Source organism: Colletotrichum truncatum (assembly GCF_014235925.2).
Source record: "Colletotrichum truncatum strain CMES1059 chromosome Unknown Contig_0003, whole genome shotgun sequence".
Lineage (NCBI taxonomy): Eukaryota > Fungi > Ascomycota > Sordariomycetes > Glomerellales > Glomerellaceae > Colletotrichum > Colletotrichum truncatum.
Genome location: NW_027222400.1, coordinates 404,038 through 419,142, shown reverse-complemented (window position 1 = coordinate 419,142; position 15,105 = coordinate 404,038). Strand labels below are relative to the sequence as shown.

Sequence of the window (15,105 nt, the reverse complement as noted above, 5' to 3'; positions counted from 1 at the left end):
CCACACTATTACACGCAGGAGCCTCTCATCCGTCACGATCAGAGGAGCGAAAACGATATACAGCAAGGTGCGCGAATCCTCAGCGTATCGGCGGACTTCAAACAGCTCTGGTTAGGGGAAGACCTCTGATCAGTGAGGTCTTGAGGTGAGCTGGAGATTCTGTTTCCATCTGACGGGACGATAACCCAGTTCGCAAGGTAGGGACGAGAACTTTGGCACTTGATTGGCCACATAATCCAATTTCAACCTCACCAAATTGCAGCCAGAAATGCCGCAAAGGCTGATGGGCTCCCAATAGGTTCACGGGTACCCGTGCGTGTAAAATTTCACGGGTACCCGTGGAAATGACTAAGCAACCTGCCCACGTCAATGAACGCGTCTTGTGTCATACACCTTTCACGCGTTATTTGCATCCAGCACTTCAGTCATATATTCTTAAAAATGAAAATAGCTCTCAAAGACTCAATACTCACATTCCCAGACGACAGTCTCCCCCCTGAAAGCGATCATAAATCTCGCGATGAGCTTTTTATGTCAATCAACAACTGGGCGGCGACAAAGGGATACGCATTCACTAACGTCGCACACCCACTTCTCGCACACCCCCACATTTCGCACACCCATAAATCGCTCATGTAGAATTTTACCCTCTTCAACATTCTTTAATATCTTCACCACTTTTACAGCGATTATTATAGTTCTTTGAATAGTTACTCTTATACGCTTAATGGGCCAGTATACGGAAACAGAAGTCAATCAAGCTCTCAATGCAGTTGCAAGTGGGCAGAGTGTCCGAAAGGCAGCTCATGATGCTGGAATTCCACCATCAACCCTCCAGTCTCGATTAAAGGGTTCACAGGCAAGAAATGTAGCTTTCTCTAGCTTCCAGAAGCTATCTCCAGCACAGGAAAGTCACTTAGCTGAATGGGTGCGTATCCAGGCGGCGTTAGGGCTGCCGCCAACACATCAACAACTCAAGGAATTTGCCCAGCGAATCCTAGACATCAGAGGCACTACCCAGCCACTTGGGAGAAACTGGATGTTACGACCCGACAGTTAACAGACCACTGACGACGACCCCGCAGGGGCTCAGCGGTTATAGGGTTTGATTGATTGATTGATTTATTCCTACTCGGTTATGAAGCCGCTCTTATGCCAGCAGCTATGCCCGGAAAGCGGGGTTTGGCAGGTAGCCGAAGCGTCGACAATGAACAGCGACGCCCCACTTCGCCCTGATGTTGCATCAGGGCCAGCTATCCCCAAGCTCCCCACTATGTTCTCTATTCTGTGTGTTTGTGCCCTCTGTTGAAGAAGTGTGTTGCTCTCCTGTCTGCTTTCTCGCTTTTGTGTTGCTCTCTAGAATGCTTGTTTTGCGTCCTCCTGCTTCGGTTCAGTTGGTGCTGGTAGCACCGTATCTGGTTCTTTGTACCTACAGTCTCCCCCCAGCGCTCAGCTTTGTCTCTTTGTTTTGTCCGTATCCTCCCGGACTTGTATGTGCCGTTTTCTCAGTTGCATCTGTAAATTCTTTGTTGCCTCCTGCCGGGTTCCTATGTGGCCTCTTGTTTCTTGCCTGTTGACCACTATTGCCCTCCACCACATTGGCCCAAGGGTCTTCCACGAAGCACAATGCTCCACTGACTCCGACATGTTCGATTACTGGGTATGAGAGCTCCCGCACAGATTCCGCAGACATTGTCGCGCGTTGAAGGGACACCAATCCTTCTTCGCAAAAGGGGCGACAGGGGACCAGTCTGTCTGTGGTCTGTAGTATTGTGTGGCATCGATCGTAGCATGCCTAATGCCTGGTGCTTTCTCCGTGCGGAAGGTGATACTGTTCTGTCGGACTCATCTTCGTCGTTGTGGGACGTTGCAAACTTTGTCGGGGGTGACAGGTGACCCAAAACCTGTCGGCGGCTGTTGTGTTGAAGTTGATTGTTTGGGCGCAGTCTTAGTGCTTCGTGTAGCGGCTTGTGGCTCGCCTGTGGTGGTGGTAACAGTGTTGTCTATTGATATGTCGTATTTTGCGGCTTGCTCTTAAGTTTTTCATTGTAGTCGGGGCGTGCTCTGCGGCCATCTTGGGCCCCTTTGGGACGTAGAATCAAGGCCGAGGATGGCATTGCATCGAAGGGGGCTCTGTGGCCGCGAGCACGCGTATTTGGGGCCGTTTTTGCTCCGATTTTCAAAAATTTCGTTCTCGCTGTTGTTGATGTTTTTTTCAGCGGTTATAGGGACGGCCGTCAGCCGTTACGTCGTAACAACCCCCACGGAACGGAAGAACTAGGATACAGGTCACGTGACGATAAGCAGGACCGACGGACGATAAGCGGTCCTGGGACAGGACCGACGGTGCCAAGGGCGGTCCATGGCGATGGACCGACGTCCTGGGTGTCGGTCCCCCAGGATCAGGAAGTGTTCAGCATGGAACCAGACTTGTATATAGTTGGGACTCGAGTCCTCTCGAGTCCTACCTTTCCTAGTTCTTCAGCAATCAACTTCGTGATTACCCTAACCGGTACTTTCAGCTATACCTAAGTGACGACTACTCTACGACTCTTGTTAAGGCCTTGACTGATCACCAAGACCTTTGAAGATCTACGATCTATTCGACCAGGACCACGGAACGACTGTTACTACTCTCAATCCCTGGCTTACTGTTAACACAAACCCACTGTCAGTTAGCTGGCCGTAACACTGGATTCAGTTCTTTATTAAGAGAAATCCATCAATCAAGGTTCATAGAGCTAGAGCCATCGATTCTAAGCGTGTCAATGGGGCCTCAACTAATGTAATCAGGCAATGGTTTCAACAACTCGCCCTTCCAGAGATCAAGGCGATCAAACCACATCATCGCTATAACATGGATGAAACTGGTATCCTAGAAGGCAGAGGATCAAATGGCTTAGTACTGGGATCATCAGAAAGCTCATCAATGCGAAAAAAACAGCCTGGGTCTCGGGCTTGGACAACTATGCTTGAGTGTGTCTCTGCAACTGGTCAGGCGCTTCCTCCACTTGTTATTTATCGAGGGAAATCGGTTCAACAACAATGGTTTCCTCTTGATATCCATAAACGTGATATTTACAGTGGTTGGAAGTTCACAGCAACTGAGAATGGCTGGACTTCAGACTCTACAGCTGTGGAATGGCTTGAGAACATCTTTATCCCTCTGACTAAGCCTGATCATCCCTCTGAGCAGAGACTATTGATCCTAGACGGTCATGGCAGTCATGAAACAACAGAATTTATGTATCTCTGTTATAAACACAAGATATATCTCCTTTTCCTACCGCCACATACATCCCACGTTCTCCAACCTCTAGACCAAGCAGTCTTTGGGCCTCTCAAGGCGACCTATCGAAAAGAGCTTGGATACCTCATTCAACACAACGATTCTACAGTTGTAGGCAAACGGAACTTTCTTACCTGCTATGGAAAAGCACGCCAGATGGCATTTTCAAGCAAGAATATCAGAAGCGGCTGGAAAGCAACAGGACTATGGCCCATTTCGATAGCTCGACCGCTCATGAGCCCTCTACTGCTTGAGAATGCTTCCAAGCCCTCAAAGCCAGGCTATTCTACGCCTATGAGGGCCTCTGATGGTGGAAAAGACGAAAACTGGGCATCTGCTACATCCATAGTAGCCTGGTCAACGCCCAAGAAGACAGTTGATCTATATGATCAACTTAGCTTATTCAGCAAGTTGGATAAAGATCAGCAAACGCAGCGACTGTTGTTTCGGAAGGTTCAAAAGGGATTTGATGAAAAGGACTATCAATTGGCTACAGCAGAGAAGAAGATTGCAATGTTGGAAGCAGAAGTTGAGGCTGGAATGGTACGGAAGCGGCGTAAGGTCCAAATGAGCCCAAATTCGAAGTTTGCCAACATTGAGGCAATTCACAAAGCCCAAATTGAGGCTGGCGAAATTGAGGATAGCTCAGATGAATCTAGCGAGCCTGAATTACCTATTAAAACTGGCGATAGTATCACAGTTGCAGGAGACGAATCAGACTTATAGTTATGAAGTTGATGAATACCTCATGATGACCCAATTTATAGGTGTGCGAAATGTGGGGGTGTGCGAGAAGTGGGTGTGCGACGTTACCGGGAGATCAACAAAGGAGAAAAGCGGACGACGGACGATTACATATTCATGCGATAGGTCGTGTCATCCGCCAAGCACATCAATAGCGCGGCAAAGGCAAACTACTAGTAGGGGGACTGGTTGTCAATTTTCCGTCCTTGCTAAGGAATCTTTGGATAAGAGCACATGGAGCTTGAGACACCGGCCCGATAAGCGTTTTTCTTCTCATAATCATCCCCCAAGCCAACATCCGTCTGCTCACCCAACGCATCGCAAGCTATCTGAGGAGGATCAAGCCAAGGTGGCCGGTCTTTCAAACGCTGGCGTCGCACCCAGGGACATCAGAACATACATACGACAAACGACAGACTCTATAGCGACCTAGCAGGATATCTACAATCATATTGCAGCCGCTAAACGAGATGTTCGTGAAGGGCAGACCTCGATCCATGCACTTGCCAATCAACTTGATGAGGAAGGCTTCTGGAGTCGCATGCAGTTTGCACCAGATGGCCGAGTTACGGCTGTCTTGTTCGCTCATCCAGATTCCTTAGCCCTTCTCCAAGCCTACCCAGACATCATGTTACTAGACTGTACCTATAAGACTAATAAGTATAGTATGCCACTTCTTGATATAGTTGGCGTCGATGCTTGCCAACGGTCGTTCTGTATTGCGTTTGCATTTCTTAGCGGCGAGGCAGAAGATGACTATACCTGGGCTTTGGAGCGGGTCAAATCCTTGTATAGTCAGTACAACGCTAGCCTACCTGCGGTTATCCTCACAGATCGCTGCTTAGCATGCATTAACGCTGTTGCAACCATCTTCCCCTCTTCTGCATCTTTGCTTTGCCTCTGGCATGCGAACAAGGCCGTTCTTCAACATTGTAATCCAGCTTTTGACTCTACTAAGCCAAAGACAGTCAACAATCCTGCAGCGCTCAAACCTTCAACTCAGAGCTGGGAAGAATTCTATAACTCCTGGCATTCGATCATCAGCTCGCCATCTGAGGTGGTTTTTGAGGAGCGCGTTTCCCAGTTTGAGGAACGCTATCTTCTGGACCATCTCGAAGAAGTCGGCTATGTTACGTCCGTTTGGTTGAAACCATACAAGGAGAAGCTAGTGAAAGCCTGGGTCGATCAGCATACCCATTTTGGCAATGTAGCTACTTCGCGAGTTGAGGGTATTCATACACTACTTAAATCGCACTTGAAACGATCTACATTAGACCTTTTTGAAGCTTGGCGAGCAATGAAGCATGCTTTACTAAATCAGCTATCGGATCTAAAGTCAAATCAAGTTAAACAGCAAATACGGATACCAGTTGAGCTTTCAGGGTCAATGTACGGCGCAGTGCTTGGCTGGGTATCGCATGAAGCCTTGCGCAAAGTAGAAGAGCAACGGAAGCTGCTCACGAAGAAAGACACAAATCCTTCCACAGCCTGTACGGGGACGTTTTCTCGAGTATATGGTCTCCCATGCTTACACAAATTGAAGACTTTACAAGAACAGAATCTTGTTCTTCTACGTGAGCACTTCCATGCACATTGGCATTTGAGGCGTGATGGAGCGCCGCAGCTATTGCTGGAGCCTCGCCAGCGCATAGAGCCCAGGTTGCAATTAGAGAATCCCAGTATTCCCAAATCAAGCACTAGACGAGAGCCTAGCAGGTTCGAAGTTGTTGAAGTTGCTTCACGGGCCCCAAGCAAATGCAGTAGGTGTCATACAGTTGGCCATACTATGACTTCAAAGGCGTGCCCTCTGCGATACACGCATTTATTGCCTGAACCGACACCTACTCCAGATCCAGCTACAGTATCAACTGCGATATTTACCGGGACGACGACAGATACACAAGAACCTCCTTCAAACGCCGTGCAGGACGTACTAGAGTTGGTTCAACCGACTATTGCTATAGTGGTAGAGACCAGTATATCACCACCTCGGGTATTATCACCATTTGCGCATTCGCATTCACCTTCGCTGCCAGGATACGATTCACCTCAGGCGATATACGGACGGTACTGTGCAGCAAGAAGCGCCTGGTACGGTGCTCAACCTCGTGGGAGTGTCAAAACAAACCAGGAGTATCGAAGGGCAATAGGACTTCCGCTACGTTATGACAAAAAGTGTTATAAGTAGTGTCTTGACTATAAGCAGATGAAAGGACGCTGCACTACCTCACACGGGTCAAGGGATTGGACGAAGGAGGAGATGATGGCTTATCTGGACTGGGATAGGGCTGAACACAAACGGGTCGATGAGCTGATTATTGCGGAAGATGGACAAAACCCCTTTAAAAACAGTGAGAGAGGTATGAGCGAAGTCTGGAAACGAGTCGAGCAAGATAAGGCAGAGCAGGAGGCGTTATACGCTGGTAGTAAGCCCGAAGAGTGCATCGTAGTAAAGTCGTAAACTTTCCGGATAAGTTTGATGCAGGCCGTGCCTCTCATTGGCTCATGAGCCCCATATCAGAGTTGCTTAGTCATTTCCACGGGTACCCGTGAAATTTTACACGCACGGGTACCCGTGAACCTATTGGGAGCCAGTTGTCGAGTCTGATGACAAATCAACATCAGTACTGGATCATTACAAGTGGAATCATATTAATAACCGAAAAGCCTAGTTTATTGGTCTATGTAGTTGTGTTATCTGAGCCGAATCGAACTGCATCGGGAGCTTGAAGAATATGTGCTTCGATGTCATGCGGGTGGTTTGGATGTACAATGCTGAAATCTGCAAATTCCTGTGCATTGATACCCGGCGGTATAAGACAACGCTTCTTTCTAGCAGGCGGCGTCTGTTGTGGGGATGAATCCGAGCGCGGTCTTTTGCTTCCAGACTTGATGACTTCGCAAGGCTTTTCTACAAGCACTTCATCCGTGTCGCGAGGCTTTTCTGCGAGCAACTCTGTGTTTTTGCACAGCGGATTTACTCGATTAGCGCGAGGATTCCGTCGCACTTTGAGAATCTCGGCTATATGAGCTCGGCGGATGAGATCTGGGAGCTGCTCATCAGTTGGCTCCGATTGTGGCTGTAAGAGCTGGTCCTTAAGCTCCTCATAACCGGAACGATGAAGGTATTCCGCAGCCCTTGCTACGACTTGCAGATCCTTGACTTTGATGAAATACATATCCGGCGGCTCCTCTCCCTTGATTGGTTCTCCTACAACTTTGGCATCTGCAATGATATTCTCAAACAAGATCATTGTCGTTGAAGGAAGGTAGCCCGCACGCTGGAGATCACTATCAACTTGCGAATAAATTTCACTCGCCGACATGCCGCGTTTGTTTTTCCGAGCAATGTCAGAGAATTGTGTGATAAAAAGGTCAGCGCTGGGGTCGTCGAATACCCATGGGCGACGATCATTTGTCCGACAAATGGCAGCAAGTTGAAGAGCAACTCGAACAAGTGTTGGGTTGTAAAAGAAAACCACAATAGATGCGATGCGGCAAAGATAGTCCATAAAGGCCGTCGACCATCGCAAGGGAATATCCCGGGTATGGTCACCTTCATCAAGGTCCCAACACAATCCTTTTGATTTGGATATGAGTTGTGTTGGAAGACAGCCCATGGTTCGGGGGATCAATCGCCACGTCAGACGTACCCATTCGTTCTGGACGAGACGTGCACTCTCCCACCACTTTGCTGAGGCTTCTATCGCGCCTAAATGTCGATGGAGGTCCCGATCGAATGTGTTTCCATCTTGCAGAAAAAGTTTTAGTGATCTCTCAACATTAAGCAGAGCTTCAATGCCGGAATACTCTGTGACATCGTCAAATATAGAGCGCATTACCGACTGAGATGACAACTGATGTTTCTTGGGTTCAATTTGGGAACCAGACCCTTTCCCTTTTTCTTTTTCTGATACAAGACCTTGATGGTGTTGGCCAAGCAGTGGCATTTCTTGAGAGGCCTGGGCGGTAAGATTTCCTGCTTCGAGATCGACCTCAAGCCCTTCATCTTGTTGCGGCAAAGAGTCTTCATCTTCTTGGTCAAGCAAGTTATGATAGCCTTGAGCGGTAGCACTTGATTGGCCATCTGCTTCTGTCGACGCAGTTTTAGCTGCAACTGCTTCCTTGGACGGGCGGCCGCGTTGAGCCCCGTAGGCGCGTTGGGGCTTCTTTTTGTCCTCTTCGGCAAGTTTGGGACGACCGCGTTGGTTCCCGTATGGACGTTGAGGCTTCTTTTTGTCCTCTTCTGGAAGCTTTGGGCGGCCACGTTTTTGCTTGGGACTTTCTGGCGCCGTCCCTGTCCCTGTTTCTGTTGTCTTATCTCCTTCCATTCTGACGAGACTCTCTGTGGTCGATGTATGGTTGAACTCGAATCGCGATTATGTGGGGATGCAGAAAATCAGACGCATCTGTCATGCTGTGGGAAGCAGTGAAGAGTGACTGGCCTCTGGACATCAGGTTAGCTAGCGAACATAGTTCTACCTTTCCGCACTTTTGGTCTGAGAAGGTAGCTAGGCAGAGGCAGAAAGAAAAAGGGAAGGGGCAACTTCTATACGATGTCCAGAAGTGTTCTGGAACATACCAGCGACTCAACCATGCAGTGCAGTGACAATAACCAGCTATTAGTCTCTAACACTTTAAACCTCAAGCAAATCGAAAAGAAAATAGGCAACATCAGCCTTTGAATCTTACTGTATTCTTTGTTATTTTTGTTTTTTGTTTTTGTGAAATCACGTAAGCACGCGTTCAGTTGTGCCTTCCTTTTATCGTCCAAGTCTGTTGCCTACCATCTTGACCTCTCAACCTCACTTCCTTTTCTTCTCCTACCAAATTTCACACTACAAAGTGATTGAGAAAACTGAGAAAATTTTCATTTCAAAGTTTTCTTCCATCGGCACAACACGACAATTTCCCTGTCTTCTCAAGCGTAGAAAAAGACTTGAAAGGATCGCTATCGAACATTTTCATCTCTGGTAACTTCAAGTCTGCAAGCCAAAATGTCAGACAATTCATTATCCAAAGCCCCTAACGATCAAACCACCAATGATCAGGGCAATGGCAGCAGTCAGCGTGGTGTGGGCATTCCTGGTAGGGGCCGCCATGTCGCCCTCCCAATGCGAAATAGCAACCGCAGCAACCTCGCTGCTGGTACAGAGCAAAATAACAATGCTCGGGCCGGTATCAATGACAGCATCTTTGCCCCTGGCAATTCGCGAAACAGCGCCGTACAGTCAGACATAACGTCTAATCCCGCCGCATCCCTCAGCTTGGTGACTCGGGGCGCGACCGCCACCCAGGCCAACTCCGGAGGACGCTCTGGCAATAACTCTTCTTTTCCCGGAGCTCAAATGAACATGAGCACCGGCAAGTCCAAAGGCGGTGCGAGAAAGTATGTCTTGGAACTGTACGAGAACATACCAATCAGCACATCACAGGGCGAGGTGAAAGTGGACTTGTCCAATGTTGGCAGTAAGGCAATCCAGGGCATAAAAAGGTCCAGAGATGGCTTTTCGACTACAGGCATTGTCCCAGGCACAAACAAGAAATTGGACTGCCATTTCGGGACCAACGCCACCGCCAACTCGTGGATGAACAAGCGAATGAAGATGGATCCAAACGCCGAGGTCAGTGTTTTCGCGCTTCAAGGCTTGCCTTCTAGCCTGAAAGGCGTTTTGGGCGCTGCAGCCCACCGAAGACGGGGGCGTATCTCGACACTACCCACCACTACTGAGCAACCCACAACAGCGTCCCAGGGCAATGTGGACGGCGGTAAAGGGGAGAATGCCTGTGGAAACTGCGGGAAGCCGGGTCATCAACTGGCCAACTGTGTTGGACCAGTTACGCGTGATCGAGGAGACATCCGTGGCTGTCCCTTTTGCAATACCAAGAGTCACACGTATGATGCTTGCTGCAAGGGGTATGAAGAAAGGAATGGAACCAAAGTGACACTCGAGGATCACTTCCAATATCTCGTAAGGCAGCGTCCAGGCCTGCCTATGATTCGGACCGACATGGTCCCCATTTGGCTTCTCGTCTTGGGCTTCGAAGAGCAGGGCATAACCTTGAACAATCCAAATGGCAAGCCCCAAGGCTATCCTCTGTCCGAGTCGGAGGTACGCCGCATGTCGGCTGACAAGAACCACGTGCTGCACATAGAAAACGTCAAGCAGATCACGTACACTGATGGTGTCTGGGTTTCGGACCTGGAGGATCCCCGAACAAAGAACCTCCAAGCCATTTCATCCAATACCATGTTCCTTGTGCCCTCAAATGTTGGGAAGGGCTACGTCAAGCACAACCTCCTTGAAGAGGATTTCATCTCGGATGATAGTCTTGACGAAGCTCTGAAGAAGATGAGTGGTTCGTCCTTGACATTCGATGAAGTAGCCAAGCTCCTAGAGAGGAGCAAATCCAGGGAGCAGAGAGAGTCCAAAAAGATCAAGTGGGCCGTTCAGCGCATTATTGATAATTACATTGAGGACTTCGCGACAAAGAGCGCTTCCTGGGCTTCCACTTTTTTTTAACAATATTAAGAGTTATGAGCCCAAGGGGTTCAACATTGTGCTAGATAAGTTGCACGAAATCGCCTCCAAAGAAAAAGCGGCGCCGCAAGAAAACACCGAAGACGTAGATATGAGCGGTAGCATCGGTACACATTAAAGATGTTTGGGAATCCCTACAACTTTGGTTTAGTGTGCTAGAGTAATCAATACATCGCTTTTTGCTGACTTCATAATGCCCTGAGCTTGTGTAATGTGACAGTTGTGCTGCAGTAGACATTAGAGGTAGGGAAAACTCTTCGCCATTCAGACAGTAAAGTAATAAATCGTAATTACAACCGAGTTGTGGCATAAATGCTTATCAATAATTTTCTATCTGTGAAATTGTGACTAATCCACGTGGGCTTGTTCAGTTTCCTCAAACGTTTTAGGCTCTGGACTTCCCTCCGAGTCCTGTCTTCCTCCCCCACCGCCGCCTTCTTCCATGTCCACTTCACCTATTCACCTCACCTCCTTTGCCACAAAACTTTCTTTCACCATAGGCCTTTTCAAATTTTGTTCAACTTACTACTCATATCTTCCAAGCCATGGAAGACGTTTCCGAGACACCTGCGAGACTAGTCTCGTGGGATGAAGAAATCGAGCAAATATGCGAAACCATGAACAGCGGCTTTTCCTATTTCAAGGTGACAGGACCTTCTGCATCTGAGAAAATACTAATCGCAGCACATGTCGCCAAAGCAGCTCGAGAACAGAAGCCTGGGACAATACCCTTTTTCATTGTACCCACCGATCTCGAGTACCATTTCCTTTTCTGTGAAGACGGTAGGACCAAAATGCCTGCTCAATCCCTGACTTGGGCTATGCTCGCAGATACAAACATTCGGAACATTCTCGCGGAGAACATAAAGGCAGGCAACACTATGATTGTCAAGCTAGACAGCCAACGAACATTGGATTCCGACTTTGCGCAAGCTTTCATCCGGGACATCATTCTCGAACAAATTGAAAAGAATTCAGAATGGACGTTCAGCCTGGTTGTTTTGTCTTCATTCGACATCCCTCCTTGCCACATCCTCGGCAACCTCGAACTCCCCTCCACAGTCTTAGGACCCAATCTCAAAGCCTGTGAATCCATTGAATCGCAGCTTCCCATCAAACTTGCCAACCCTGATCCACAAGAAAACTGGGACAGTTACATGCTGCGGCTAATCACAGACTTAGATCGAGAGAACGAGCCTTCTACAATCATATGCTTCCTTCCGACCGAAGATGTCTTCGAAACCTTCCGAACCGCACTCAGTCGGCAGTGGGCTGTGTTCAACCTCGAAACACCCAATGACGTGATAAAACTCCAGGCATGGTGCTATGCGAAAGACAATGAAAATAGCCCGGAGACGACATCGGCTCTCATATTTAGCCAACAGACACCGCAGCTCACAGCCTGTAGCGTGGCATTGCCCAATCTGAAACACGTCGTGCTTGCGGAGTCCTCTCGGAGGATAGTGTACGACCCGGTCATGGGCCAGCTTATGGAACAAATGGTCTCAATGTCGAGGAAAGAACTCTACAATCAAATTGGCTACTCTAAAAAGTGCCAGAGAGCATCGGATGTCATCATACATTGCGACTTTGACATCACTGCAGCATTGAAGACCAGGCCATGGAACCCAGAGCCCGTGACGGAGCACGAGTCGGTTTACGAATGGATTTATAAATGCATTTCCAGATGGCCAGATAAGCCACTTTGTCACTGGCCGGTCGCCCCCCCTTTCGGCAACTGTGAACTATGGGAGGCTCTCTCAAGGCTCGAATGGCTCAAAGTTATCGATGTGGGGCTGAACCTCGATAGCTTCAGAGTGAAGAAAGGTTGGGCAGAACTTGTCCATAACTTCCTCAAAGGTGGTCAGATCATACCTGAGGGAGTCTTCTTCAACGCAGCTCTCCTGCTAGCAGATGTCTGCCATTCTTTCAGAGAGGAAGATATTGAAGAGGATGAAGCGAGAATTCTCATCCGTATGGCGATCATTTCATCTGTAGGAATACACTGGCCCAGCCACAGTCACCTTGACCTGATCGAATTCATGGAAAAAGGTGAGGTGTTTACTCTGAAAAACCACCAAAACCTTGGCAAGTTTTTTCATGGCATCACAAGGTTGATGTATGATCAAGGAGCTTTGTGGCTGCTCCTGGGGTTCTGGGAATTTTACCGAGTTCATACCGACAACTTCACGCTGTCACTTCATACCTTTGCCTCACAGAATGAGGATCACTTCCCTCTTCTGGACAAAACATTTCAAGTGTATTCAAGAACGGCCGACAAAATTTGGAAACAAGTACGCCAGGTTGAAGAATTCCTGGGTCTCGAGGCAGTGAAAGTAGAAGACAAGCTTCCACTGCTCAACCCCAAAAAGCTTCATCACCTTGAGGTTATGCTAGCCCGGAACTGGCTGACACATCTCATTTTTCATCACAAGGTCCCCCAGACCGGAGATTGGCAAAACAGTAGCGTTTTGAACAACCATTCCGTCGCTTTCGACCCGAGCCAACTAGGGCCAGACCTCGAGATGTTGCACAAGAACCACAAGCATGACTCAAGTGGCTGCTACTTCATCTACCGACACCTGAGATGGGAACAATCTAAAGGCATTGCTGTTGCTGAGTACCCAACACGAATATCGTCCAAAGCTCTGTTCGAGGCATTGGGAGATAGATCATTACACGGCCTGCGATTCAAGATACCCGGTCAAAGAGGCTGAAGCGCACTATGGGTGCGGTTATGATTGTGTCGTTCAGCACTGATGGCCTGCAAGCTGGAATTTGTAAACACTACGTCAATGGCACACGCAGGCGGAACGCGCTTTGAGTATTGCTACTGAGATGTTACGGCCCAACCAGTTGGTGCCTGGCCGGCGTAGCTATATAGTGCAGAACAGGGGATAATGATGCCGGAGTCATCATTACCGAAGCTTTTGCTTTGTGCCACAGTTGGTTGCCCTGACCTGCTCGTAACATGAGACAGGGCAAACGGGACTTGGCAGCTGACGGGTTCCAGGGCGAGATGGCCCACTAATGTAGGAGTGTTGGACAGGAAGCTGGAGGCTGTTGGGCAAGCACTAAGAATCGTAGATAGAATGATTATTACTTATCTGCAATCGTTTACCAGGACATTAAGTATTCAACATTAGAGCTTCGTCGTGTATTATGTTTTGTTTGAGTCTTAAGAAAAGTTGAAGTCATTAACACAAACTATTTCCCTTGTCTCCGGGCATATGATTATGGGTTGGCATTTAACCCCCTGCGTACTCTCTGATTATGTGGATTGAGTATGTATTGTTTATGGGTGGTCATAGACCTAGCGCCTGATTAAGAACTCGATTTAAAAAATTGATTAAAAAATTGATTAAAAAATTGATTAAAAAAACGATTAAAAAAACGATTAAAAAAACGATTAAAAAAACGATTAAAAAAACGATTAAAATAATAATTAAAATAATAATTAAAATAACAATTAAAATAACAATTAAAATAACAATTAAAATAACAATTAAAATAACAATTAAAATAACAATTAAAATAACAATTAAAATAACAATTAAAATAACAATTAAAATAACAATTAAAATAACAATTAAAATAACAATTAAAATAACAATTAAAATAACAATTAAAATAACAATTAAAATAACAATTAAAATAACAATTAAAATAACAATTAAAATAACAATTAAAATAACAATTAAAATAACAATTAAAATAACAATTAAAATAACAATTAAAATAACAATTAAAATAATTTAATTATAAAAAAGAAGTAAGGGGCATATATTTTAGAAGCTACAGGCAGGCTAACATAGCATACCGCTAGGTTTATTAATAAGATAATAATCTAATCTACATCTATACAGGAGGCGTCATGGCCCATTGGGGCCTCTGAAGCTTGTGCGACCCAACTGTATGTAGCCCCACAGCAGGCGAACATCCGCACACAGTTAATAACACTACATTAACAGTGCATGCTAGAAGTCTATAAGTATTCTTGAAATCTTCCCTGCAGACAAGCATAATATGAAACATAGATGCAGGACTGTCATCGAGACAAAGCTACAATAAGGTCGTCTGTGTTACGACCCGACAGTTAACAGACCACTGACGACGACCCCGCAGGGGCTCAGCGGTTATAGGGACGGCCGTCAGCCGTTACGTCGTAACAACCCCCACGGAACGGAAGAACTAGGATACAGGTCACGTGACGATAAGCAGGACCGACGGTGCCAAGGGCGGTCCATGGCGATGGACCGACGTCCTGGGTGTCGGTCCCCCAGGATCAGGAAGTGTTCAGCATGGAACCAGACTTGTATATAGTTGGGACTCGAGTCCTCTCGAGTCCTACCTTTCCTAGTTCTTCAGCAATCAACTTCGTGACTACCCTCACCGGTACTTTCAGCTATCCTAAGTGACGAACTACTCTACGACTCTTGTTGAGGCCTTGACTGATCACCAAGCCCTTTGAAGATCTACGATCTATTCGACCAGGACCACGGAACGACTGTTACTACTCTCAATCCCTGA

General features: G+C 47.2%; 5 protein-coding genes across 5 annotated transcripts; all 5 read left to right on the top strand.

Annotated features, from left to right (window-relative positions):
- Positions 1–727: 727 nt before the first annotated feature.
- On the top strand, positions 728–1,060 carry CTRU02_204983 (uncharacterized protein; the record flags this gene model as incomplete). The annotated part of the gene is made up of 1 exon (XM_036724430.1): positions 728–1,060. One exon carries the CDS (start codon positions 728–730, stop codon positions 1,058–1,060), a length of 333 nt encoding a protein of 110 aa, XP_036584057.1.
- A 1,797-nt stretch (positions 1,061–2,857) lies between these two features.
- Positions 2,858–4,015, top strand: CTRU02_204982 (transposase; the record flags this gene model as incomplete). The annotated part of the gene is made up of 1 exon (XM_070204465.1): positions 2,858–4,015. The coding sequence occupies one exon, from the start codon at positions 2,858–2,860 to the stop codon at positions 4,013–4,015; it is 1,158 nt and encodes a 385-aa protein (XP_070061569.1).
- A 559-nt stretch (positions 4,016–4,574) lies between these two features.
- CTRU02_204981 (mutator-like element) lies at positions 4,575–6,221 on the top strand (the record flags this gene model as incomplete). The annotated part of the gene is made up of 1 exon (XM_070204464.1): positions 4,575–6,221. The coding sequence occupies one exon, from the start codon at positions 4,575–4,577 to the stop codon at positions 6,219–6,221; it is 1,647 nt and encodes a 548-aa protein (XP_070061568.1).
- A 2,809-nt stretch (positions 6,222–9,030) lies between these two features.
- Positions 9,031–10,557, top strand: CTRU02_204980 (uncharacterized protein; the record flags this gene model as incomplete). The annotated part of the gene is made up of 1 exon (XM_036724431.1): positions 9,031–10,557. One exon carries the CDS (start codon positions 9,031–9,033, stop codon positions 10,555–10,557), a length of 1,527 nt encoding a protein of 508 aa, XP_036584058.1.
- Positions 10,558–11,456: 899 nt separating this feature from the next.
- On the top strand, positions 11,457–13,292 carry CTRU02_204979 (uncharacterized protein; the record flags this gene model as incomplete). The annotated part of the gene is made up of 1 exon (XM_036724432.1): positions 11,457–13,292. One exon carries the CDS (start codon positions 11,457–11,459, stop codon positions 13,290–13,292), a length of 1,836 nt encoding a protein of 611 aa, XP_036584059.1.
- Between the last annotated feature and the right edge of the window lie 1,813 nt (positions 13,293–15,105).